Consider the following 27,384-nt stretch of genomic DNA (forward strand, 5'->3'; position numbering starts at 1 on the left):
TATCGAAAAAATACAAAGAGGCAAAAAGTTTTAAAACCCTGTATTTAACTAATGGAATTGCAATAATAGTTTAATGAAACGTACACAAACATTTGAGGGGTTTAAAGGAACAAAACCCCCATAAAATTTTTATGTAAACATATTTTAAAAAAGAAGCTGCAACTAGATAAAAACTGCCTTATCAAAAAAACACTAAGAGGCAAAAAAGTTTTAAAAATATTTAATTCAACTAATGGTATCACAAAAATAATTTAATTAGAACATACACAAAAGTTTGGTGGGGTTTAAGGGAACAAAACACCCATAAACTTTTTATGGAGTGTGGAGTGCACAAATTTCACTATAATTTTTCTTTAAGATGTTCCTGCCACATGTCCATTTTCAATAAAACATCTCTAATAGTTTTCGATATATTCGAAAAAATCTATTTTCATTTTGTAACTTCAAAGGGCTGTAACTTTTTTTGTGTGCATATTTATACTAAGGTAAGTTAGGTTCATTCGAACTATTTTTGGTCCTAGAATATGTATATTAATTTATGACCTGCATTTTTGTTACACCCTGTATAATGATCAGAAAACCAATGGTCATCTAACTTAGATTATTTTTTAAGCAATTTAAAGGTGCAGGGAGGCATAAAGTAACAGTTTTAACTGTTAAATATGTTTTATACCACTTTTACCAAGACTATTGAACTTCTTAAAGGTTAAAGGTAATATCTATTTTTTTTTAATGTTAATACTGTCGTTGCTACGTGTATATTGATTAAACATACATTACATTCTCCTAGTCCTTGTTGATTATTACATTCACTTCCTAGTTTATTAAATCATATTTTTTAAAATATTGCAGACTAATATTAAATGTAATACAGTTACTATAGTTACTGAGATGTACACAAGCTAAAATCTATCATTTAAACTGCTCTACAATTATTTATTGCGGGATTTCGAATCGACTTGGAAGCTTTTATTGTGTAATTATATTTTTAAAATTCTATGAGCGTATTTACATATTTTCCTACGTATCGCACTATACAGTTACTTTAAAACAAACTAGAAAGTTTATTGACCAAGAAGGATTCTTCAAATAGAATATTTTCGACAAATATAAGCGTGAAAATAAATTATTAAATACTTACCAAACTATCATCATCGTTCATTTTTTCCTTGGCATTTTGAAATGTTATTCCTCTTCCTGGTTTGTTTCTAAGATATAACAGTCCAACAGACTAATGTTTATAGACATTTAAACACATAATTTTACATTTGCAATGGCCATTTAAAAACGCAAATTATTATTAAATCATTAATCCGAACATTTTTTAAACGATACACTTGATCCAACGCAAAGAACGGTAAACATCTGTCAAAACTGAAGGGTTCAACAAACCGCGAAAACACTGAAGAATTAACAGACACTTACTCAACCAAATAACGTTAACGATTCTAAACAATTCTCACTGAATTTTAAATAAACTAATTAAATAATTATCACAGTTAAATTTGTCTTGCTAATTTCTCCGGTAGCTCTGCTTTCACCATAAACTTTTTTATTACGTGACGTCATATGTCACTGTCACTGTCAAATTAATACCAACAACAATAAAAATTACTAAAAAGTCAATTGTCAATATTTATTTATTATCAAAAAGATAAGACAAGATAAAAAATAGTGTTATTGGATGTAAATAACAAATAGGATGTATTAATAATGTAAGTTTTTCAAAAACGTTTATTTATTTAATTTTAAATTCACTTTGTTTTAGACGTCATATGATGTTCCAAATTACCTCACTATACCTAAAAATAGAACCAACCACTTGTTGATTTTCGTAGTTTTAATATAACATTAGGTTATATTGATTGAAATTTTAACATTTATTCCAATAAAGAATGCAGAAAAGCCCACTAGAACAATGGTTCGAAAATCTCCCATCCAAAAACTCATCTAACAACACTCAAAGAAGAATTTCTTTACTTAATAATAGTGGTAAATCTCTTTCTAGAGATTTTTCGTTTCATTCTGACGACGGTACTAGTCACTGTTCTAGTGTAGAGTCTTTTCTGGAGTTGCGAAAGCCAGATCCAGAGGAAGTACTGCTGGAACTTGGATTTGGTCCGAATAAGAATTCGGAAAAGATCAATCGTATTCCAGCTAGGTTTCTTCAGCCTTCTAAGGTATGAATATTTAGATAGTGTATTTGAACTTTAACCTGGTCTGGTTAGTTAATGATATACCAATAGTTATCAGTAGATAGTGTGAATGTATTTTTGTTTTGGTATGTTTTAGCTATAATTGATTTATTTTAACTACTGTCTATTTTTAATGAAAACTTTTGAAATAGCATGGCACCTTTAGTATTATACACTTTATGGGAGTCTTTACTTCATCTCAATTCCATTAGAATTTATTTTTAAAAGAAAAAACTGTTACTGTAAGTGATCTGAAGTGGCACAAAAACTTATTGTAATTAACATGTAGAACAGAGGTTGGCAACGCGGCGCCCGCAGGCGCCACTGCGCCCTTCAATAAATTTTAATGCGCCCTTAAGCTATATTGTTAATTTGGACAAGAAATTTAAAACGTATATTTTTTATACGTTTATATTAATATATTTGGTATAATCAAAGTCAAAAAGTTGGTATAAGTCAAAAAGTAGTTGGCGCCCGCCATGAATTTTTAATTTAGTATTTCACTCTTTACATTAAAAATGTTGCCGACCTCTGATGTAGAAGATGAAGGGCATAAGTAACAGTAAAATAATTTAAGATATGTGAAATGAAAATATTGGAATAAATTACACTATAGAAGATTGAGAAAAAAGTAGAATATGTAAAGGGCATAATACAAGATTGATGGGAGAATTATTAATTAATATCTACAGGTATTTCTTTACAATGCAGATACAAGAAAATGACAAGTCACACCAAAAATATTAAGTTATCATATTAAAGATTGCTCTGATGCATAATCCTGTTTCTATGAGCTTTATGGGCTTAAAGTCTGTCAGTAGGGTGCTAACCTGCTTACAGACCTCTCATTTATCCAGGCTTGAGATTGGCAATAGTTCTGTCGAGCTAATTAATCCACCCAGCAAGATTGCAAGCAGAGTTGAGTATGAAAATAACATATTAGTACTAAGATGAAGTCAAGCTTTTATAAAGCCAGCGTAAGACCAATAAATAATGGCATCCAGTATTATTATCCAGTATATATCGACACCTGATATGAAAAACATTGTAACTCACTTTTGCTTAGTTTACAGGAGAGCGATTTAAAGAAATTTCCAAAACATTTTATTTTTTTACTGGGTCAGCTTTTACATTTTTTGTGATGTTCTTAATCCATATTTTATAACTTTTTCTCAGCTTTTCACTTTTACATATCACATTGTTGTCAACATTACTGGTCCTGATTTAGGTCGAGTTACAATAGCAAATTTTTTCAGAATTTTAGGTGAAAATCATTGTAAGTGGTTCATACAATGATATTTCAACACAGTATGTTTCTTTGGTTAGGTGGATATAAATTGTAACTAATCAGTAAATATCCAAATAAAGAGATTATAATTAATTTATTTTATTGGTTTTACTTGAAACGTGATTTTTTTGCTCAGCCAAGTAATATTTAAGAATTTACGTCATACATACTAACAAGAAGTAGGTAAATAAAATAATATCTTTGAGATTTATTTATTACAAAATGAACATTTACAAAGTATAGAACAGTTTATATTCTATTAAAAAATAAACAAAATTAACCCCTTGCAAACTTTTATTTAGATTCATCATCCGAATATTCCATTTGTTGAGAGTGGGGAAGATTTAAATAAAAACTGCAATATTGCTCTGGTATAGCTTTACCAGAGCACAAAGCAACAAGATCTTTTTATTTTGAAGTGGTTATGGGAAGTAACCCATTATATGCTAAAGGAATTTGTACTTCCCATAAATCGTGTATATTTTTATTCCTGGATTTGGTAGCCTTTTGCTCGATTTTGGTTTACATTCTGTTTATAAACGATAATTGATCAGAAATAAGATCGTACTGCAAACTAATAATATTTGGTTGTTCTTTATATATTTTTACGTATTGTATTTTCGACCAGAAAACTTGGCGTTTATCTATATCTAAATCCCAATTCGGCATTTTCTTTAACATTGATTTAAAGTCCAAGATGTCATTTTGACTTAGTTCTTTCAAATTGTATGGTTTTCCTGTGTCTTTAGCACACCTTATCAGTGTATACCACTGTTGTGGTACATAAACAACTTGGTTCTTTTTTCTTCGCTTAATAAGGGTGTGCATTGAATTACCCTCAGATTGAGAGTGGCCCACCTCAAAAAACGTGTGTGTAATATTAATATTTATGATCTTAGCTGAATAAATATACATTAAAATATTATTCGATTTCGATTTTGTCCTCCACAACAATCTGAATAAACTCTAAACTCTAATGCTCCACCAGCAACTTTTCTCTTAATAAAATCAAATAGCGCACTACTTATTTCATTAGGCCCGTTTTTACCTGTGGTTTCATCCCATGCATAACAATAGCCTTCCGCAGATCCAAGATCAAAGATAGTAAAGTTATACACTTTAAACTTCCTTTTATAATAAAACAATGATACCTCTGATTGGAGCGTAGTTAATATTTTTTGCAAATCAAAGCAGGGAGTTACAACCGTTTCTGTTTTCTTAGAAACCTCTTTATCGCGATTTTTGGCTTCACGTGCAACACATTTATTTGCAATATATAAAGCATATTCTTTTTCTATTTGGTCTTTCTCTGCTTTAGTGTTATGTAGATTGCAAGTAAGACACATATCTTTTTTCGGTGCAAAAAAACCGATATTAAACTCAGTATTGAATATGTTTCTGTACTGACTTTTGGTGGTTGGTTTTACGTGAATACAATTTGGGAAAAGTTAAGACTCATCAAAATACATCTTACTTGTTCTTTGCCTTACGTAATGGGATTCTTTTGCTGGAACAGAGTTAATATGCTCACGAATCGAATTTTTAATACTTTCGTCTACAGCATTTGCCCTGTTCTTGTGGCGACCACGCATATCTCCAAGTATACGGCCTCCGCCTTCATGACTATCAATTTTTTTGAATAATGTAGTTAACCACATATCTGTTATGTTAAAAGTGTCCAAAAATGTTTTCTTACAAACTTGAAGTCGGTGTTCTTCCAACTGCAAATTATATTCATATTTCCAGTGTCTTCTGGACTCTTTCAGCTTTGCAACTTTCCTCTCTTATCTGAGAACATATCTACATAAATATTCGCTTTGTTGGTCATGATCAGCCATTGCTCAAAAATTATTAAATAAATTGAGTCTTATCATTTTCAGATAATTTCGATTTACATTTTCTGATACATTTATCGTTACATCCAGGTCCCAGTTCTCTAATTTTCGATAATTTTCCAGTTTTGCCAGTAATTCTTGGCCAGAGTTCCTCAGTTTCTTCAAGACATTCATTTTCCAAACACTAGGATCCCTTTGTCTGTTCCTTCCAAGATTTTTCTTCTTGTGGTATTGTTTTTTCTTAGCAGACGTATCTAATGGTGAACTTGTATCTTCGGTGCATGCAGAATTTTCCACTGTCGATGTATCTTGAGCGTGCAATCCACTGTGACCATTGATTATCTGAGTTTCATCAGTAGAAGTTAGTTCAGCAGTGAATGATATAGGTGTTATTATTTTTGTTTGAAATTCTAAACTAGTATTTTTATGTGAGTTTTTACAATTTGAGGCATGCTTACTATGCTCAGCAGTTAATAATATAGAATTTACCTCCTGACTATATTGACTTACAATGTTGTTCATCGTAATATTCCACTATCTTGCTTTCTTGTATCACAACTTACAATGCAGTTATATAAAACTTACTCAATAAATGTTTCGAGAAAAACATTGTATCCCATGTTACAATGTTTTATTAAAAAATTTTCATCAATAATAAAAAAATTGAATATTGTAACATTGGTTATAATATTTTTTCCACCCAGTGATCAAAAATTTGCACTTACAATGAGGTTATTTTGTTAAATAACTTTATAATTACATAAGATAGGATAAAATTTCTTAGACCAAATTGAAGGTTATCTTTTATAGATGCTATTTAAGCCATAGTTGAAAAACATTGTAAGTGGAGATACAATGTTTTTCATATCAGGTGTCGATATAATAAAGTAAATCCATTTGGGTATTAACCCTTAAACGCCCAACCTTTTTTAGGTTCCATGTATGCCCAAGGGTGGGTAAAAAATGTCCACCTCGAAAATAGCTAATATATTTATCGAGAGTTGTTGGAAATGGATTAAACTTAAGAATCTTATGCTTAATAAACACAGCATCTTCTAAAATATTAATATAAACAATTTACAAACCTTACAACAAAATTAAAATATAGATCAAAATTAATATACAAGTAACAGCCAGTAATTCAGATTTGTCGATTTTCTCCACACTCTTCCTTTCAGCCTCCTCATTGGCGGATAATTATGTCGATTATGTAATTATACGTCGATAATTATATGGATTATATTCCTACCAATGAGAAATAATATAGAAACCTTTAGTAACAAGTTTTACCAAGGGTGTACTTTTTGTGTCCACCCATATTTAACTCAAGATATTACTTTTATTTTCAAAAATATCGGTAGAACCAAATTAACATTCGATAAAGGGCTGTCTTTTTAACAATAAATAATTTTTGAAAAATTTTTTAAACACGTAATAAATATGTTACAAGGGAATACGCATTAGGTGGACATTTTTTACCCACCCTTGGGCGTTTAAGGGTTAAGTATTATTAAAATTGGAAAGAATATCAAGCTGATATATAATGCATTTTGAAAGACCTAATAATGTGCAACAGTTTTGAAAAACAAAGTTTATATTAAATATATTTTTATTTTTTAGTTATTGCCACATATTGACTTAAACAAGTTTTTAGAGGACTATGGTGCAAAAGTTCCGGACTCACAGTAAGTTATAAATTGTAACAGCTCCTTATCTTATCATTTTCTTGAACCAGTCAGGTAGAGTAGGTATGATGATGAAGTATTTGTAACAAGTGCTGTTAGTTGTGACTTAGCTCATCCATTAAATAACAATACTCCAAAATACAAGTTTTGTGAAAAAGCATAATATATCAAAATTCTAGTAAATTCCTTTTAGTCTAAGGAAATAAAATTTTGTTCTGGGTATTTTGGGTCTTTGTTGCTTAAAATGTGCTCAAAATTTCAATGCGTTTGGTCAAATAGTTTAACAGTTATTTTATTTATTTATCTCAAATCAATTTTTTTTGCAACAATGTAAGTCATAGGCCTTGCGAAAAAGGAAGCGAAAGTAGCAGTAGCAAAAGAAAAAGCAGAAGAGTATTCAAACCTATATGATCAACTTGATACCAGGGAAGGCGAAATGAAGATATATAAAATAGCCAAACAGAGAGCAAAGAAAGTAAAAGATTTTAATCAGATTAGATGTATCTGAGATGAAAATAATAAAATACTAGTTCGCGAAAGGGAAGTCAAAAAGAGATGGAGAAAGTACTTTGACAGCTTATTAAATGAAGAATTTGACAGACAGCCTGTAGAGTCAACGGAGACAGTAGCAGCAATGGTCACCAAAATAACAAACGAGGAAATAGCTCAAGCGCTTCAAAAAATAAAGAAAGGAAAAGCGGTAGGACCAGATGATATTCCTGGGGAAGTATGGAGAGCATTGGGAGAGATAGGAACAAGGTGGCTAGCAGGTCTATTTAATAGAATTATGGAAGTTGGACAAATGCCAGACTAATGGAGAAGCAGTATACTAGTACCTGTTTACAAAAACAAGGGAGATATACAACAATGTACAAACTCCAGGGCTATAAAACTGCTTAGCCACACCATGAAAATATGGGAAAGAGTAATTGATAGACGGATACGTGAAGAGACCGAAATATCCGAGAATCAATTTGGCTTTATGCAGGGCAGATCAACAACAGATGCAATTTTCATTATAAGGCAGTTAATGGAAAAATACAGGAGTAGAGAAACAAACGCTCATATGGTATTCATTGATCTTGAGAAAGCATATGATAGAGTTCCTCGAGAGATTCTGTGGTGGGCACTCAATAAGAAAGGAGTCCCTGGTGAATATGTAAAGATTGTGAGGGATATGTATGAGGGAGTAACAACTAGTGTTAGGACAGGTGTGGGAGAGACTGATAAATTTCATGTGAAAGTAGGATTGCACCAAGGCTCAGTGCTTAGTCCGTATTTATTCTCATTAGTTTTGGACCAGATAACAGCGAAACTACAGGGTAACATTCCATGGTACTTAATGTATGCTGATGATGTCGTGTTAGTAGGAAATAGTGAAAGAGACTTAGAACAAAAACTGGAACAGTGGAGGCAAGCTCTGGAGGAAAAAGGTTTAAAACTTAGTAGGACAAAAACAGAGTATTTGGAATGTTCATTTAAAGATGGAGTTACTACAAATAAAATGGTATCTTTGGATGGTGAACTGATAAAGTGAACTGGTAAAAAGCAATAGTTTTTAAGTACCTGGGATCGGTATTACAGAGTAATGGAGAAATAGATGGAAATGCATGCATTAGAATTAGGGCTCGATGGATGAAGTGGAAAGAAGCGAGTGGTGTGGTGTGTGACAGAAAAATTCCAATGAAGCTGAAGGGAAAATTCTATAAAACAGCCATAAGACCGGCTATGATGTACGGAACTGAATGTTGGGTAGTGAAAAAGAAAGAGGAACAACAAATGCATGTTGCGGAAATGAGAATGCTTAGGTGGATGAGTGGAGTGACAAAGAAGGATAAAATTAGAAATGAGTATATTAGGGAAAGTCTAGGTGTGGCACCAATTAATGCCAAAATGAGAGAGCATAGGTTAAGATGGTTTGGTCATGTTCAACGTCGAGACGTTAATCATCCAATATGAAGGATAGCTGAAGTGCAGATTCCTGGAAGGAGTAGGAGAGGAAGACCAAAGAAGAGCTGGGGGGAGACGATAAGGCAGGACATGTTGGTAAATAGGATTAACATTGATATGACCCAAGATAGAATTGTGTGGAAAAAATGCAATTAGGGAAGCCGATCCCGCATAGGGATAAGGCAAAGAGAATGATGATGATGAATAAGTTATAGGCCTAGATCCCGTGTACCAAAAAAAAGTTAATAAACATCAAGCTGAACATTTGTTAATAACTTAACGGTGTCTAGTTGGACAAACTTTGATGTAAGGGAACACTGGAACAGATGAAGTTTTAATTGCGGAACAGGTTACAGGTTTCGTACGTCAGACTACGAAAATGTCCCATGTATTTTATCGAACATACAAAAATCAGACTGCTATTTACCAACATAATTTCTGTCCTTTGACATGTTCTATTTGTAGGACTTATTAAAATGCCCAATATGTTGAAGGACAAACATTTTTTCATATATTATACATATAAAGTTTGCTATTGAATAAACTTAAAAAGAACCTGTTAGTTTTTACAATCATAAACTTGTCAGAATGACACATTCCACAATTAAAATCACGTCCCACAATTAAAACTTCCCCTGTTCTCATACATCAGAGTTTGTCCGACTAGACACCGTTAAGCTATTAACAAATTTTCAGCTTGCTATTAATAAACTTCAGGCCTATCAGCAAATAATAAAGTTACAGTAATTCTACAGGTAACTTATAAAAGAAGATGATTATTTATTCTATTCAATATTATTTAAAAAAAAAAACATTTCTAATTTTTTAAATAAAAAAAAAACAAATGAGTAGAAACAATTTTGATCATATTTTAAGCACCAGAAGGTCCAAAATTCCATGTAATCTGAATGTTCTAAGTTTGTTTTTAAAAAAATTATTACCATAAGAAACTGAAAATTCTGACTGATTTTTTTTACTGACTGACTGACTGAACTTTCTAAGCAATAAATAAGGATAGAAACATTTACATAACGCCATTTTGAAGATTTTTACATGACTAATAAGTTTACTCCTCTTAAATTTGTTTAAAATGCTTCACTTTTTGCTGATAGAAGAAAAAAGTATATACAGTCGAACCCGCTTATTGGAATAGCGTTCTAAGCCAAGAAAAAGTATTCCTATAACCGGGATATTCTAATAACCGATCATTGGTGGCTAGTAGAAACGTTTTGGGACCTCAAATTTCTATTCCTTAAACCGAGATATTCCTGTAACCAGTATTCTAATAAGCGGGTTCGACTGTACTACTCAAATCAACAACTGTCTCTTTGCCTGACTGGGTCAGTGTATCAAACAGGGTACTTTTTGCTTATTTTCATGTACTATTTCTTCAGATCAAATTTCCAGTGCTTATTTAAAAATTCATGTTGATATTACTTTTTAGGTCCAATCCACCTACACCATCCAGAACACGACCAAGATCAAACTGAGAAAATTTTTAACAAACGACGACGAAAAAATAATTGACAATCAATTGATCAATTCTTTTGAACATAAAACAGCTACTTTTGACTTATATCTTATACGCTTATACCTTTAACAAAAAATGGAACTGAGCATTTTTCGATGGAGTTTTAACCTATTTCCATATACTTGGGTTATCTCTATTGCATAAAAATATTGTAAAAGGAGATTTACAATTGGACCAGTCAGGTTGCTAAGCTATAATACATGGGACCGTGTGCTGATGGGTGATATATAATGTAATATGTGTGTATTTAAAAAAACGGGTCTTTTAAAGTTAGTAGGTACTTAAGAATTACTTAAAACTTAAAGCATTTAATCTAGAATGTACTTATTCCACTACTTTTTAACACTTTAACTGCCGTGTGCACCACAATGAACAGCTTTTGTATTGAATGGTATGTATTGTAGACATACATACTTCCACTAAAAATTTACATAAGAAAAGGTGTGCATAAAATAAGTCTGTAAATATGTAATAGTATACAGAGTTGGGATAAAGTATATATATATATAACTCATCTAATGCCATATTTTTTATTACGACTCTACTTCTGATTTCATCGAATATACCCTTAACTTATTAAATTTAAACGTGACACCCTGTATATTTTTGGACATTTTAAAAGAAATTTTATTCCAATATGTACGTACCAAGTCTGGTAAAAAAAAGTCTTCTTTTCCTTTTGGGAACGTCCATTACACTCCAAAATATACATCGACTCCTCTCCCTCCAACCATATTTAACCTACTCTTAGGTATAAAAGTACTTACAGTCAGCTCAACCTTGTCAAAGGCTTTTATTCCATTTCCTTTTTAGAGAGATTTTATTCCTTAATTATTTATATGTAAATGTTAATATGTCTAACCATTGCTCATGGATTGAGATTTTTAGCTAATAAGTAAGTAGTTTTAAATATTTTTCATAGGAATTCCATGATTTTTTCTAACATAGCAGCCCTTAATGTGGTTTATCTTATAATAAACGGCTAGGGCGCAAATTTATTGAAGAAAAATTTAAAGTTAATTCAATTCAAAGAACATAAAACAATACAAAGAAAATAGAACAAGATAGAACTACTCGCTACTCGGTAGTTTGCCATTGTCTTCTGAAAAAGAATTTTTACAATATATTTCTTTTTTACAATATTTTTTTTCTGCTTTTATTTTCTCTTTCTGTTCTGTTTTTTTTTACAATAGAGTTAAGAGAACAATATGTATGTGTTGTAGATCTTAAATATCTTGGGTCTATAGAGCTCTCATATTTCATGATAAATATGTTCTGACCGTTTATTATATGCAAAAGTAATGTCTTTGCTTTTCAAATATCTATAGTTCGACCAATGAAACGAATGCCACTGAAAGTGGCTAGAATAAGATTTAAAACAGCTGGATCTGTTTGTGCTCCCTTTTTTCTCTTATTATATTACTCTGAAGTCCAAATATCTGTGGATATTCGACCGGATATTCGTTACTATGGTCGAATTGTAGTACCAGATAATATTGATTAGTTTGTGGGCCTCAAATAATACCTATATGATTAGCAAAACCATAAATGCAACAGAGTTTATGACCTTTTGAAGACTGTCTTTATCATCGGAATTAAAATGTCAATGAATGAAAGATTCAATTTTTCTAAGTCAAGCAACTTGAATTTCTTTTTTATATAAGTTTTTTTCTTGGATAATAACAATACAAATCTTCTTCACAGACATGTACTCTCTAAGGGCCTCCTGTCAGGTCTCCTTCCCCTATTCATTTCAGGAACTTAACGGTTAGAGATAGGATCAAATTAATTGCGCCATTGAACGCACCCTATCCATCTTAATATAATATGGCCTCTAACGTTAACATCAAGTGTCAGATCTAAACATCGTCTACTCTAATAGATTTGTTCTTAATTATATCCTTTTTGTAATTCCCCAAGTAGCACCGAACGGGTTTATTAAGTCTTTTAAGGATGCTTTAAAACTGTAGAATAAAACTACAATTAAAACCATTTGGTTTTTAAGGAAACCTTAAGGTTGCAATAAAACTGCTTTCAGCATAAAAGGGCCCACTCTGAAAGAGGTCAATAAAACCAAAAATAAAAACCTTCTTAAAAGTTTGTTTTCTTAAGCAACTGGTTTTAAAGCTGCTGTGAAGGTGCTTTTAAAACCATGTTAAAAGACACTTTAAGTGCAGACAGTTTTAAAAAGGTTTCTTAAATGGAGATTTTTAAAGACGATTTACCATATTAAATGATTCTTTAAACCCATATTCTCCATATAGGCCAACAAATTTTTACATGTGTTATGATAGGTACATACGCATTTGTAATCATAAAATAATAAAAAGTACTTGGTTATTTCGGACTGTTAAGGTAGAAAAACACTTGCGCACTCAACTATATTGATAATGTTAACAAAAAGAGATCTAAATAACTCACGCGCCCTAAAATTTCTGACTTTTGGCGATTAAAGAATAAAAATAATAAAAAAATTTAAATCCAAAAAATATTAATTTGAAAGAAAATTAATTTTATCTACAATTTTAATGTTTAAATGTTAAAATAAATCGAATTTATGTCTTTAAGTTGCTTATTTATAATTTTTAGGCAAGCCTTATATTGTAATCTATCATGGCTTTCAGCATCTCCAGAAAGCAATATGGCCGAAATCCAAATAAAACTATTTATTCTATCGACAGAGAATTGATAAGATCAAATGGTGTTATTTTATACCTTGCCAAGAGCATATATCCTACATAAAAGCAAGGTTGCCTTGGAATTAAAACCGTTTAGTTTTAATGCTGCTGTCAATAATGCCACTCGATTTTAATGTGAATCTAACCTAAAATCGAGGCGTCGTAGTGCTGTGTGTGTTGTATTTTTCTTTTAAAATGACCAGTTCGTTTATATTTTAAGTACTTGCGACATATTTCTTCCATACTAACTGTAATTCCATTTTTTACAACACACTACACCACTGTTTCGCTCTAAAACAAATGGCCGACCATTTTGGACATGAAAGAAGAAGGGATGGGTTTAGTTTTAGTGTTTCTAATAAGAAGCATAGTTTAGTCTATACGATAACCAAATTGATTCAGTTAAGAGCTTTGATTTTAAATAGCCTACTAATTGCTTTTAAGAAAGCAACTTTAAAGACAACTACAAAAATAGTTTTAAGGCATATGTTTTACTCACATAATAGTCTTGAGATCAAGTAGTTTTAATAATAGGTTTTATTAGTCATATTAGGAGAATCTTTAAAACTGCTTTAAAACTAAAAGGTAACAAACAAGAATCTAATAAAACGAAACAGTCCGGAAGTTCTTTATAAAACTGATTAGTTTTAAAGTGAACTGAGAATAAACCATTTTAAAACTACAATAAGACAAATTATCTATTAAGATTAATTAGTCTTATTTGATACTATTAGATACTTTAAAACTAGTGACAAATGCTTAACAGTTTTAAAGTTCTGGTAGTATATCTACAAGGTAACTTTAAAACCATTATCTTCTTATTTACCACAATAAAACCTTTATAAAACTAAAATGTTTTTATTGTGCTACTTGGGTCCTTCATACAAGCTTCCTCATGTTGGCCACATAAATTGTTTATAATTCTTCCTTTACTTAATATTTAGTAAGATTCGTGAACAGCCGTAGCACAGCGGCATGATAACTGGACTCATAAGCCAGAGCGCCCGGGTTCGAGCCCCAGCACAGACAATCCATTTTCCTTTAGGGGAAATTAATTTAGAGGAATCTTTTGCTTTATATTTAATCCATTTTCATTTCCAAAAAGTGATACGAGCTGTTCACCATACCTCGGAGAGTACGTTAAGCCGTCGGTCCCCCTGGGCTAGTGTTATCATCGACACTAGTTACTTGAAACAGGGTTAAAGATGTAAATGGCGCCTGAACCTGTCCGAAAGGATCTCCCCGGCAAAAAAGCCATACGATATTATTATTATTACTTAATATTCAACATTCAGTAACATATAGCGGCTCTTGTAGATTTTTTTGTTCATATAACACTGTGATTGTACTTCATCAGAAGATTGTAATAATCTTTACTTGCCTTGAGAATGCAATATACAGATGTTTCCATACCGCAGAAAGATTATATGGTCATGTAAAAACAACACTAGGTCTTTCTTTAGGAAGAGTGTCAGTAGTGTCTTTATTCCAGTGCACCTATGACTACAAAAAAATTTCGTTGTGCTTCACCAGTTACTTGAAGAACTGTTTGCTATTTCAAGTTCTTACACACCCATGAGTTGTAGCTTAGATTCATATTTAGACTCACAATATTTAACGAATAAATGAAATAAATAGAAACTTATTTATAAGATATGGCAACACTGTATTCATGAATACAAAGGTCATAAACTTCTGAAGCACTTTTGGTTTCAGTATTAAAATGTAATACCCCATTACCTTTAGAAACTGATGCGATCAAACAAAAGAAACTAGCGTACCTCTTGTTGTGATATATGTATCAAATACAGGTTTTCTTATTTTCTTTATATTCGTCTTTTATTCTAATTGTTGAAAAATTGTATGTAAAACGTTATCTATTAATTTGTATTATGAAAAGGTAGCATTTTTATCTTTATAAATGAGGACTGGGCATTTGTAATGAGCTAATTGCAAAAGGGAATTTACAGATAGGGTGTAATAAAAGAAATTGAGCTTCGTCTAACTAAGAGCTGCCGAAGAATTTAATTGTTTACAAAAAAAAAAAGGAATACATAACTGGAAAGTCAACTTTTTGTCACTTAGCCCAAGATTAATGCTTGATCCTCAAAAGAAGTACCTAAATCTTTTCGTCTGATATATTCCTGTTTATTTCGCTATAATATATTCAAAGTACAGTGTGGCAACAATGTAGCATCAAAGCATTTTATGAAATAAAGCCGGTTTAGATCAGTGAGAGGATCTACTGTTCAAAATGTTATTCCAATAGGAATAGTCCAAGGACTGTCATTGAACTTTTATATATTCTTCCTATGTACCGTATCATACTAGGACACTGTTTGTGTCCTAAATTAAAATAAATGTAACACAACGAACTGTCAATAATATGTTTATTTTAATCGGTAAAAAGACGAGTTTTGCTTATATGTCATAAGAGTGTGTTGTTGACCTATTCCGACGCCCGCTGGGGTGTGACTGACTCTCGAATAGAAAAAGGTATGTTATTCTTCGAGGGCTTGCGACAGACTGGCTGTGGATGAACTAAAAACACATATCTGTGGTTTTAAGTTGAATACTAATTTATTGACATAAAGAGGCTGGCTATTCTGGTACCGTAATCTATTATGGAATTTGTGCTTCCCACGAAAATGCCATTATGTTTAAGAGCAAGCAAAGTTGACGGTTCAAATGCATTTAAAGGTGATTTATTAACATACGGTCTGATAAGGTAATATATCTGAATACTGATATATTTCGTTTCTTAGAACTTAAGAGGCCCTTCTATAAATATGGTTTGTGTATAAAATGTGAATTTTAAATGACCCATATTATTTCGTAATTAGCAATTAAGAAAATAGTAAAATAATAATTGAAACGTGTCGCCACAGGACTATATCAGACAAAAGCCCTAAGTACCAATTTTACTGCGTTGTTTTTATATTGTTGAAATACTGATAAGTGTCTGTACAGAATATTCTCTGTAATTTTATTGGCTGTAAATCGAAATTTTTTTATAACACTTCAATTGTCAACTATGACCGTTTATAATATACATGTTAGTATTTTCAGTATAAAGCGTTTTTGTTTCGAAATTGGGTGAATTTTTGATCCTTCATATTTCATAATTGAGGAGATTAGATGCTAAGGGGCACAAGTGACAAAATATTGTAAACTGAGTTACGTGCACAAAATAATACTAGATAGTATTAAAAATTTAGTGGCAAAGAGATACAGGTGAATTAAACTACTGGTGGCGACATATCGCAGATTCTAGTTTGACTACTTACGAAATATTTAAAAAGAATTTGTGGCAAACAGGTATAACTACACTTATATCCGTTTGCCTGTACGGTGTTGGATATTATTTTTGGTGAATCGTTTAGCATCTTTGCAAATCAAGCCCTTAAAAATTATTCAAAATAAGTGAAATAATAACACAAAATGTAACACAAAATTTTCTTTTATTTTACTTTAAGAAATTCGTAAGATGGCAGATTCGTTAAGTGGCAAAAAGAAACAAGTGCAAAATTTGAAGCAGAGGGGTACAAGTGCGAACGTTTTTTCAAAATTTCAAATATTTTGAATGAAAATAAATACTAACTATACAAAAGCTTTTACAATTAGATAAATAAAATGTATAAAATTAATTCAAAATAAATCTATAAGTAATTAATTCGCTGTAGAATTTACTATGTAAATTTAACGTTGGCTTCGTTTTTCTCGACTAAACCATTTTATTACTTGTACCCCTTAGCATCTAATCCCCTGAATTGGTAATGATGCACTGTTTTCCGGGTTTGCTAGCGCGACAAACATTATTAAAGCGTAATCATAGCCTTCTTGCGTGTACCGTGGGCTGAGATATACGAATGTTTATATAGCGAACAAAATACTCCCAGTTTCAAAAGTAATCTTTTTCTCATAGGCATCTTTCAGTGCGTCACAGTTTTTGATTTCTTTCTAACGCATTAAATTGTATGTGACAGAAAAAAAGGCACGCCTGTGATTACAGACATTTATAACATTTATTCTAGTTGTCAATAGATTGCGCTATAATTGAAAAAAAATTATTTACGAATTATATAATATATCTAAGAATATAATCTATACAATTTATAAGACTATACAAATCAAAGAAAATACCATTTTATAAATGCCATAAATACAATTGATTTGTTTTTATGCCAAATTGCAAATAAAATGTGACAACTGTCAGATTTAACTAAAATGTCATGTTAGAATAAATGTAATAAATGTATATTATCACGGACTTAACCTTTTTTTCTATCATTTGTGACGCACTGAAAAATGCCCATGAAAATGACCATAACATATTAACATAACGAAGTAATGGAAGCAGTGGGAGAAACAGGATTCAACACAATCTTTAAGCTATGTGTAATAAATAAGTGTGTATATTGATGCCTTCTGGTCCCAATTAATTAAAACTCAGTTTTTCCGATATTATGTTTAAATCGAACTATCGGTGATTCCACCATAAGTTATTTACAATAATGACGTGACCTATCCTAAACGTGAATACTTGCTAACTACAACAATAATCATAATATCTTTCTCGTCCGAGTTAATGTTTATATACACCTTTAAATAATAACAAACATGACAGTCCATTGTTACTTGCGGTTATTGAATCCAAGAACAGATACTACATCGATTAATGACTTTGAGTGAGTTTTAAACATATTTTATACAGAATGTCCTATTTTATATCACATAATATGTATCATATTCATAATTTCATTTTATATCGCATAATATGTATCAAGAAAGAATGCACAAGAAAGATCACCTACAGACTGTATGTAGTAGCTATAACTCTTATCTCGCATCTAATAAGATTCTGCTTCATATATACGATCATGTTTCATATTTTAAGAACGATTTTCGAAGTGAAAATCTAAACGTCAAAATAATCACCCTTCCAAATTAAAAGAGTGGTTAATTCCCATTACACAATATTGTAGATACTAATGAGAAAAAAAAGAATGTGTGTGTACTTTGTACGCACGTAAGAAGTTATACTTCTACTACATATTATGTGATTTTTAAGACAATACCAAAAATTTAAAAAAATAACACACACACACACACACACACACACACACACACACACACACACACACACACACACACACACACACACACACACACACACACACACACACACACACACACACACACACACACACACACACACACACACACACACACACACACACACACACACACACACACACACACACACACACACACACACACACACACACACACACACACACACACACACACACACACACACACACACACACACACACACACACACACACACACACACACACACACACACACACACACACACACACACACACACACACACACACACACACACACACACACACACACACACACACACACACACACACACACACACACACACACACACACACACACACACACACACACACACACACACACACACACACACACACACACACACACACACACACACACACACACACACACACACACACACACACACACACACACACACACACACACACACACACACACACACACACACACACACACACACACACACACACACACACACACACACACACACACACACACACACACACACACACACACACACACACACACACACACACACACACACACACACACACACACACACACACACACACACACACACACACACACACACACACACACACACACACACACACACACACACACACACACACACACACACACACACACACACACACACACACACACACACACACACACACACACACACACACACACACACACACACACACACACACACACACACACACACACACACACACACACACACACACACACACACACACACACACACACACACACACACACACACACACACACACACACACACACACACACACACACACACACACACACACACACACACACACACACACACACACACACACACACACACACACACACACACACACACACACACACACACACACACACACACACACACACACACACACACACACACACACACACACACACACACACACACACACACACACACACACACACACACACACACACACACACACACACACACACACACACACACACACACACACACACACACACACACACACACACACACACAAGAATAAAACGCACACAAACACATTGAAAAATGCCACAAAGAAAAAATGATTTCTGAACGATAATAATTGTTGGCAAAAATTTTAAATACGCATTTTCTGAAAAAAAAATATATAACAAATATACTTACAATCATAAAATGCATAAAAAAAATAAAAACTTGCATCGGGAATCGAACCCGTGAAATTCGCGGCGCTTTGATTCGTAATCGAAGCCTAGACTCACTCGTCCAATTCCACATTATTTGTCATGTGGAAAAATAGGGTAACTGAACGTTTTACTGTTTGACCGTTGTTTTGAATATAATTAAATTATGTAGTTTAAATTTTGTGGAAGAAAATATTAAAATATAACAAAACAGTAAGAAAACAATATATTAGATGAATATTGGTAGAACTTTTGTTGGTAATCAAATTAAGTATGTAAATCAAAGCATTACATACCTACTAGATAAATAAATCTACGCCAAAAAATCATAATTTAAAAATAAAAATCGGACCTAATTTGGGATTTCTCTCTAAAATCCCCATTCTTGAGAAAATAAATGTACATATTTCAACCTAATCCAAATGTATAATTACAATATGATTATAATAAAAACTAATTACCAAATTAGAATGAGTTTTCCTTGTCCAAAATAGTCCAAAAGTCCAAAAATATAGGTATATGAAAACTATTTAAAAAGGCAGTATAACTATTAACTAACTTTTGTTTGTTGTTTCTTTTCACACAAATTTTAAAATGCAACAACCATAAATAATCAAACTATACAGCTGTGCCACAGCCGCCATATTGAATAATTTTTGACATGTCATTTGAACATCCAATCAGAACAAAGTTATAATGCGCATGCGCCGGGATCATAGGTGTTAAAATATAAAAATTCACCCTCATATCGCCGGTAAAGAAGTATAACTTCAAAAAAGAAGAGAAAATCTTTAATACTAACTTAATGCTTTATACTGATAATTCTTTGGTATTTTGTAATTAGCTTGTGTCGAATTAATTTTCAGTTTGGCCCTAATGAAAACGTTAACAAAAGCAGACCCTAGTGCTGTCATAATTGACGTTTAATTGAGATATCAAAATCCCGTTATACCGATATGTATTCCTTATAGTAGGGGAGGAAAGTATGCTAAATTTGCAGTTACTCGAGTGTTGTGGGGACATATTATTGGGATGTGAAGCGTAGGTCCTAAAACCAAAAAAAGTTAGTTAAGTTTTCCATAAACTGGGGGACTTTCCATTTTTTTAATTTAATTTTCCATTACCAATAATCGCTTTTTCCGATTATAGCGCCATCTATCCATAATTCGAAAAAATGTCTCGAATAAAAGTTGCTTATTTTTACGTAAGAAATCCAAATTTGCAATAAAAGTTGGGGGCACCTATTTAATATTTTAAAGTAACACCCCGCCCCACCGCCCTGGGGGGTCGTGTTTAGTGCCATTAGAAAGATTTTTCAAAAATATTGAATACGTGTATTTTGCAGTTTTTCGATCTGATGTTCATTTCGCGAAATATCGCAGGGTTCGTATTTAAAATTTTAAATTTACCCCCCCACCCCTCTCTGTGGGGGATCGTGTTTGGTACCATTCGATAGATTTTTGAAAAATATTGAACACTTATTTTTTAAACAAATAAGAAAATCTACGGTTTCGTTTTGATTAAAATCTGTCTTCCTCCATCCCCCGATAGTACTATTTCTAGGTCTACCTGTTGTCAAGGAGGCTCTAAGGAAGACAGATTTTTACCATTCCGACCGTAGATTGTCGATATAAATTAAAATAATTTATATCGCAGTATGGATAGAACGCCCTCTAACGGGGAATAAGCGAAATGAAATTCGACTCAATTCAAGCTTTCTCTTTTAACCCAGGTATAAACATACCAAAAGGCACTTAGAGCCTCCTTGACAACAGGTAGACCTAGAAATAGTACTATCGGGGGATGGAGGAAGACAGATTTTAATCAAAACGAAACCGTAGATTTTCTTATTTTGTTAATGCCATACTCTGCGTAGAGTACAAAGACTCGTTTCATATGGGCTCTCTGAACAGCAAAGTGGAATGTTTTTCTGGCGGTGCCTTTTGGTATGTTTATACCCGGGTTAAGCAGAAAGCTTGAATTGAGTCGAATTTCATTTCACCTATTTTTTAGTTTTTCGATCTGACGTTCATTTCGCGAAATGTTCGCTTTTTTATGAAACTTTCTGACTCACCCATTTCCTTACGCCCCGCTCAAATCGTCAGATTTTTGATATATACACTCTTTTGTATGTACTTGACTTACCTTATCTTAATCTGACGATTTCGAGTTTTTTAAGGATAAAATTCTTTTTTCGGACCCTCCTTAACGAACTCCCCTGTATTAAGATCTAGTTTATGGTAGAGATACATTTACAGGGTACAAGGTTTCTCCGCATGTGATTTTCTGACGCGCTCGAGTAACTGCAAAATCCCTGCTTTGTGTTCCCCTACCATTATTAAATAGTAGTAGTTTACCTCAATTGTATTCCCACAAACACTTAGATAAGCAAATGTAAACCAAACCCCAGTGCTTCAGCTGACCATTTAGAGGCAGTCAACTATTTTGTGATCTTAAATGTTTAAAAACGTGTATATTTTATAGTTATTCCTCTATGTATTCTATTGTATGATATATTTTTTAAACTATTTTTATAAAAGTGTTTTAAAATAAGATATGTATTGAAAGATTGTACGTCGAATAATGGAATGCCCATATTTTGAATCACTTTGACATCAAATTTCTTATTTTGTAAATAATCATTTCGTTGCAAAACGACACCAAAAGCCGTCTTATATTTCAGTTCGTTCAGATAGCGCCAAAAACACTCTAACCGGTTTCAAACCTTTTTAGGTTCTCATCGGAGAATTTATAAATATAGTCCGTCCGCTATAACTTTTCCCATGCGGTACGATTCATTTTCAATCAAATTAAGTCAAAATATAAATTGAAACGAACGTCGATGTGTATATACATTTTGTATATTGTATACTATACAGGGTGCGCCAAACCTCTGGTCTTCTTTGATTACGGCTAAACTATGAGATATACAAAAAAATGTTTATAACAAAACTAATGTGTATCAAAGAGCTCTATAACTTAAAATTATTTTCAATTATACAGGGTGAGTCAGAATGACGGTATGAACCAAAGTTGTATTTTTTTAAATGGAACACCCTGTATATTAAATCAGTTTTGAATATATTATTTAAAAATATGAAAAATTTGTATAAGGTCTTATAGGCCTAAAGTTAATAATTTTCGAAATATTTACATTTTTATTGAGAAAAATGGTAATATTTATAGGATTATGTTTCCAAGGAAATAAAAATTTAGGTGATAGGTCAAAGTTTTTAAAATATAGTGTTATTTTTAAATAATTTAATATTTTTTACTTTTAGCCATAAAATATACAGTGTGATCACTATTTGCAAATACAAAATTTTCTCATTTTTTTTAAATGGGACACCCTGTATATTAGTTTTGCGTTTCGTAGTAAATAAAAAATTTTTTGCAAAAAAAATAATTATAATCTGGTTTTAGAAATATACACTAAAATATAAAATATGAAAATAAAAACGTAATTAAAGATTAAAATAAATCGTATGCTAGTACAATTCAATTGAATTTAATAACTTTAAATTATTTTACAAAAAATATTTTACCATATTAATGAATACATAAATTAGTTACTAAATTAAATAAACAACCAAATTTTATATCAATCGTAGTAATTCTTCTACCGCAGCAACTTTCCTATACCAAATTAATTGTTAGTTATATTGTATTTACGAGTAAGATCAGTTAATAACGTTTTAATTTACCTACATCTTGAGAACGTATAAAGTATGCTTTGAAACAATTGAACGTTATGGAAGTATATTAAGAAGTAAATAGTATCTATGTACCTACTCGTGTCACAAAATCTGGTAATAATTTCTAATGGTTTCGCCCAAAACAAATGTCATATCCAAAAATGTTTCGGTTAAAAAATTAAAATTTAAAATAAAAAAAATTGTTACAAAAATTTCAACTACAAAAGTATTCCCAGTTTTTGTGACACCAGTAAATACTATTTATATTAATAAATAATTTGGATGATACATTTAACATTCATTTGTTTCAAAGCATACTTTATAATAATTTTTATATTCTCAAGATGTATGTAAGTAAATTTAAAAGGTAAATTAAAAGTTTAACTAAATACAATTTAACTAACAATTAATTTGGCACAGGAAAGTTGCTGTAGTAGAAAAATTACTACGGTTGATTTAAAATTTGGTTGTTTATTTAATTTAGTAACTAATTTATGCATTCATTAATATGGTAAAATATTTTTTGTAAAATAATTTAAAGTTATTAAATTCAATTGAATTGTACTAGCATACGATTTATTTTAATCTTTAATTACGTTTTTATCTTCATATTTTATATTTTAGTGTATGTTTCTAAAACCAGATTATAATTATTTTTTTTGCAAAAAAATTTTTAAATAAAAAATCCGCCAACACCTAAAATCTATAGTTTTTTTTAAATATCTACAAAACGAAACATGCTAGGTACATACAACCTTATACCAAAAAAAAAGGTTGTAATATTTACTACAAAACGCAAAAGTAATATACAGGGTGTCCCATTTAAAAAAAATGAGAAAATTTTGTATTTGCAAATAGTGATCACACTGTATATTTTATGGCTAAAAGTAAAAAATATTAAATTATTTAAAAATAACACTATATTTTAAAAACTTTGACCTATCACCCAAATTTTTATTTCCTTGGAAACATAATCCACAACCCTATAAATATTACCATTTTTCTCAATAAAAATGTAAATATTTCGAAAATTATTAACTTTAGACCTATAAGACCTTATACAAATTTTTCATATTTTTAAATAATATATTCAAAAATGATTTAATATACAGGGTGTACCATTTAAAAAAATACAACTTTGGTTCATACCGTCGTTCTGACTCACCCTGTATAATTGAAAATAATTTTAAATTATAGACCTCTTTGATACACATTAGTTTTGTTATAAACATTTTTTTGTATGTCTCATAGTTTAGCCGTAATCAAAAAAGACCAGAGGTTTGGCGCACCCTGTATACTACTACTACACACATCGGCGTACGTTTCACTTTCTGTTTTGACTTAATTTGATTGAAAATGAATCGTACCGCATGGGAAAAGTTATAGTGGACGGACTATATATGACTGTCACTGAACCAACACAAAGCATATCGGGCTGTTTCGATATTCATCAAAGTATCGATACATTGTATCGATACGTATTGTTAGGTTCTGTATCGATACCCTATGATATCGTAATCAAAAGTATCGATATTGCAAGTATCGATACAAAATATCGACATCTTTATTTTGACATGTACGCAAGCGCAGTATGGTGTCCGTCCCTTATTTTTCTCCTGTAATAAAATGCAGGCCACCTGGCCCACCCACCTATAATATTCAAGAAAACTAAAGGACAAACTTTGGAAAGAAAATAAAGGACAAAGAATTCTCCAAACCGGTGTTGCATAAAATAAGGGGTTGAATTTTCGATACGATATTATGATTCGGTGTATCGATACACAGTATCGATACCAACTAATGTATCGATACAAAATATCGAGTATCGAAATATAAAGTATCGATACCTCAAAGTATCGATACGTATCGAACATCCCTAGCTGTTAGTATCGAATCGGAACCCTAGCTGTTAGTATCGAATCGGAACGAAATAACGTGACATGGGTATCGTAGCGACATCTTCTAAAAGCAAGCGAAAGTTTTACTTTAATAAAATATAAAATAATATTAAAATAAAACTGTATTGAGACCATTTTTTCTGGTAACACCTCCGCACAGTGGTCCTTTCTGACGATCTATGGTTGCAAAAGTATTTCACCACAATTAGTCAGAGAGATAGAAGCGGATTTTGTGCGTGATAAGTAATATGGAAAAACTATACGGGAATATGTTGAATTAGTTGTGTATAGTCCGTCCGCTATAACTTTTCCCATGCGGTACGATTCATTTTCAGTCAAGTAAAGTCAAAACAGAAAGTGAAACGTACGCCGATGTGTGTAGTATATAGTATACAGTACACAAAATGTATATACACATCGACGTTGGTTTCAATTTATGTTTTGACTTAATTTGATTGAAAATGAATCGTACCGCATGGGAAAAGTTATAGCGGACGGACTATACATGACTTTCCCCAACGGCCGGAAACCAGAGTGGGGGACGAGGGTAGTTATAAGGGGTCAAAGTCGCGGTTTTTATTATTTTTTTTTTGTTGCGCTCATGATCGAGAAATTGCACCAAAATATGGTAATAAGTAGGTCATGACGTAAGTAAGTACAATCTCCAGGAGCGGAACGTTGCGTGCCGACAAAGGGGTGGGGGCAGGGGTGAATATAAAAATTATACGGGATTTTTTTGACGTTCGTGATCGAGATAGTGAAGCAAAATTTGGGAGTAAGTAGATCATGACGTAACTAAGCAAAATCTTCAGGGGCAGAAATGAGAGTTGGGGATGAGGGTAGTTCTAAGGGGTCAAAGTCACAGTTTGTATTATTTTTTTTGTGACGCATGGCAACATTTGCCCGCCACGCAGCGTTCCGCCCCTGAAGATTTTACTTATTAATATCATAATCTACTTATTCCCAAATTTTGGTGCACATCTCCATCATGACTTCGCGACTTTGACCCCTTATAACTACCCTTGTCCCCCACCCTGGTTTCCAGTCGTTGGGGAAAGTCATGTACACAACTAATTCAATATATCCCCGTATAGTTTTTTCATATTACTTATCATGCACAAAATCCGCTCCCAGCTCTTAGACTAAATATAAGGGACTGAAAATTCGTATACAGGTAAAACATTGTTGTATATGTAAAATACAAGAACCTACAAAAATTAAAAAAATATAGAAAGAGCACGTTCGAGCACACAAGAGTAACTTTTTCTGAGAGATAAATAAACAAAGGAACAATAAAAAAAATAGTTTAACAACAATCCCGATCAATCCCAAAAGTTCTACTCTATTAAAATCTTTACAAATTCTTATTTTAGTGCTAATCTATCATCATCTTTACAATCAAATATTTTTTTTATCAACAAAGGTACAACTATTGTTTTATAATATTGTAAATATACCTGTTCGCTCGACTTCCATTTCAAAAAAATATTAAAATAACAGTTTTAGGTACACTTAAATTCACTTTAAAAGGGCGCGGGCGCTGATAAATTGCCTAAAACTAATGAGCGTAAGTTCGGTAAAGAAGTACTACAACTATCGGTTTCAATTGTTCACTTCGAGGTGGGAGTTGAGTTCTAACAACGATTTATTTTGTTGACCTGGTTATCTAGGTATTCAATGAGTGTCATTACAATCGATTATTTGACGATGAATTTTATACATTTTGCAACCATAGATTATGAAAAAGGACCACCGTGCTCCGTGGCTTCTAAAATTTGCAAGCCAAACGAATGCCGGAGCAGAGAAGCCTGAGGAAAATCTAATCTAATAATTGTATTTCACTTCTCGCCTGTCCAGCGCGGAACGAACTGAAATATAAGACGGCTTTTGGTGTCGTTTTGCAACGAAATGATTATTTATTTCTATTAGTTTTGCTCCTAACTGAGTATGGTGGATCTTTTTTGCGTTGGAATGATTTCTGCGCTGGATAGACGAGAAGTGAAATGCAATTGTTAGATTTCCCTTAGCGTTCTTTGCTCCGGCATTCGTTTGGCTTGCAAATTTTAAAAGCCATGAAGGTTTTACCAGAAAAAATTTTCCCAATAAAGTTTTAATTTGATAATATTTTATATTTTATTGAAGTAAAACTTTCGCTTTCTTATACGAGCATAGATTGGTCTTTCCTTAATAAATCTGTTGCAGGTCGTTTAATTTGACGTCCAATTTATTTTATGGAATCTGTAAAGTAAATCAAAATGCTCAATTC

The 27,384-nt window shown here is 32.1% G+C and overlaps 2 protein-coding genes across 3 annotated transcripts in view; one reads left to right on the forward strand and one right to left on the reverse strand.

Annotated features, from left to right (window-relative positions):
- The window catches only part of LOC114328226 (ral guanine nucleotide dissociation stimulator-like 1), a 417,649-nt gene extending 416,095 nt beyond the window's left edge, over positions 1–1,554 (reverse strand). For both annotated transcript variants that reach the window (XM_028277060.2, XM_028277053.2), the window contains exon 1: positions 1,142–1,554. In XM_028277060.2, coding sequence (XP_028132861.1) covers positions 1,142–1,162 — 21 coding nt within the window. In that variant the 5' untranslated portion in view covers positions 1,163–1,554. The remainder of the gene's footprint in view (positions 1–1,141) is intronic.
- Positions 1,555–1,571: 17 nt separating this feature from the next.
- On the forward strand, positions 1,572–16,537 carry LOC114328264 (protein ITPRID2). Its single transcript, XM_050655656.1, has 4 exons — positions 1,572–1,715; positions 1,769–2,180; positions 6,939–7,003; positions 10,398–16,537. Exons 2-4 carry the CDS (start codon positions 1,896–1,898, stop codon positions 10,441–10,443), a joined length of 396 nt encoding a protein of 131 aa, XP_050511613.1. The 5' UTR covers positions 1,572–1,715; positions 1,769–1,895; the 3' UTR covers positions 10,444–16,537.
- The last annotated feature ends 10,847 nt before the right edge of the window (positions 16,538–27,384 follow it).

The sequence above is a fragment of the Diabrotica virgifera genome, chromosome 7 (assembly GCF_917563875.1).
Source record: "Diabrotica virgifera virgifera chromosome 7, PGI_DIABVI_V3a".
Classification (NCBI taxonomy): domain Eukaryota; kingdom Metazoa; phylum Arthropoda; class Insecta; order Coleoptera; family Chrysomelidae; genus Diabrotica; species Diabrotica virgifera.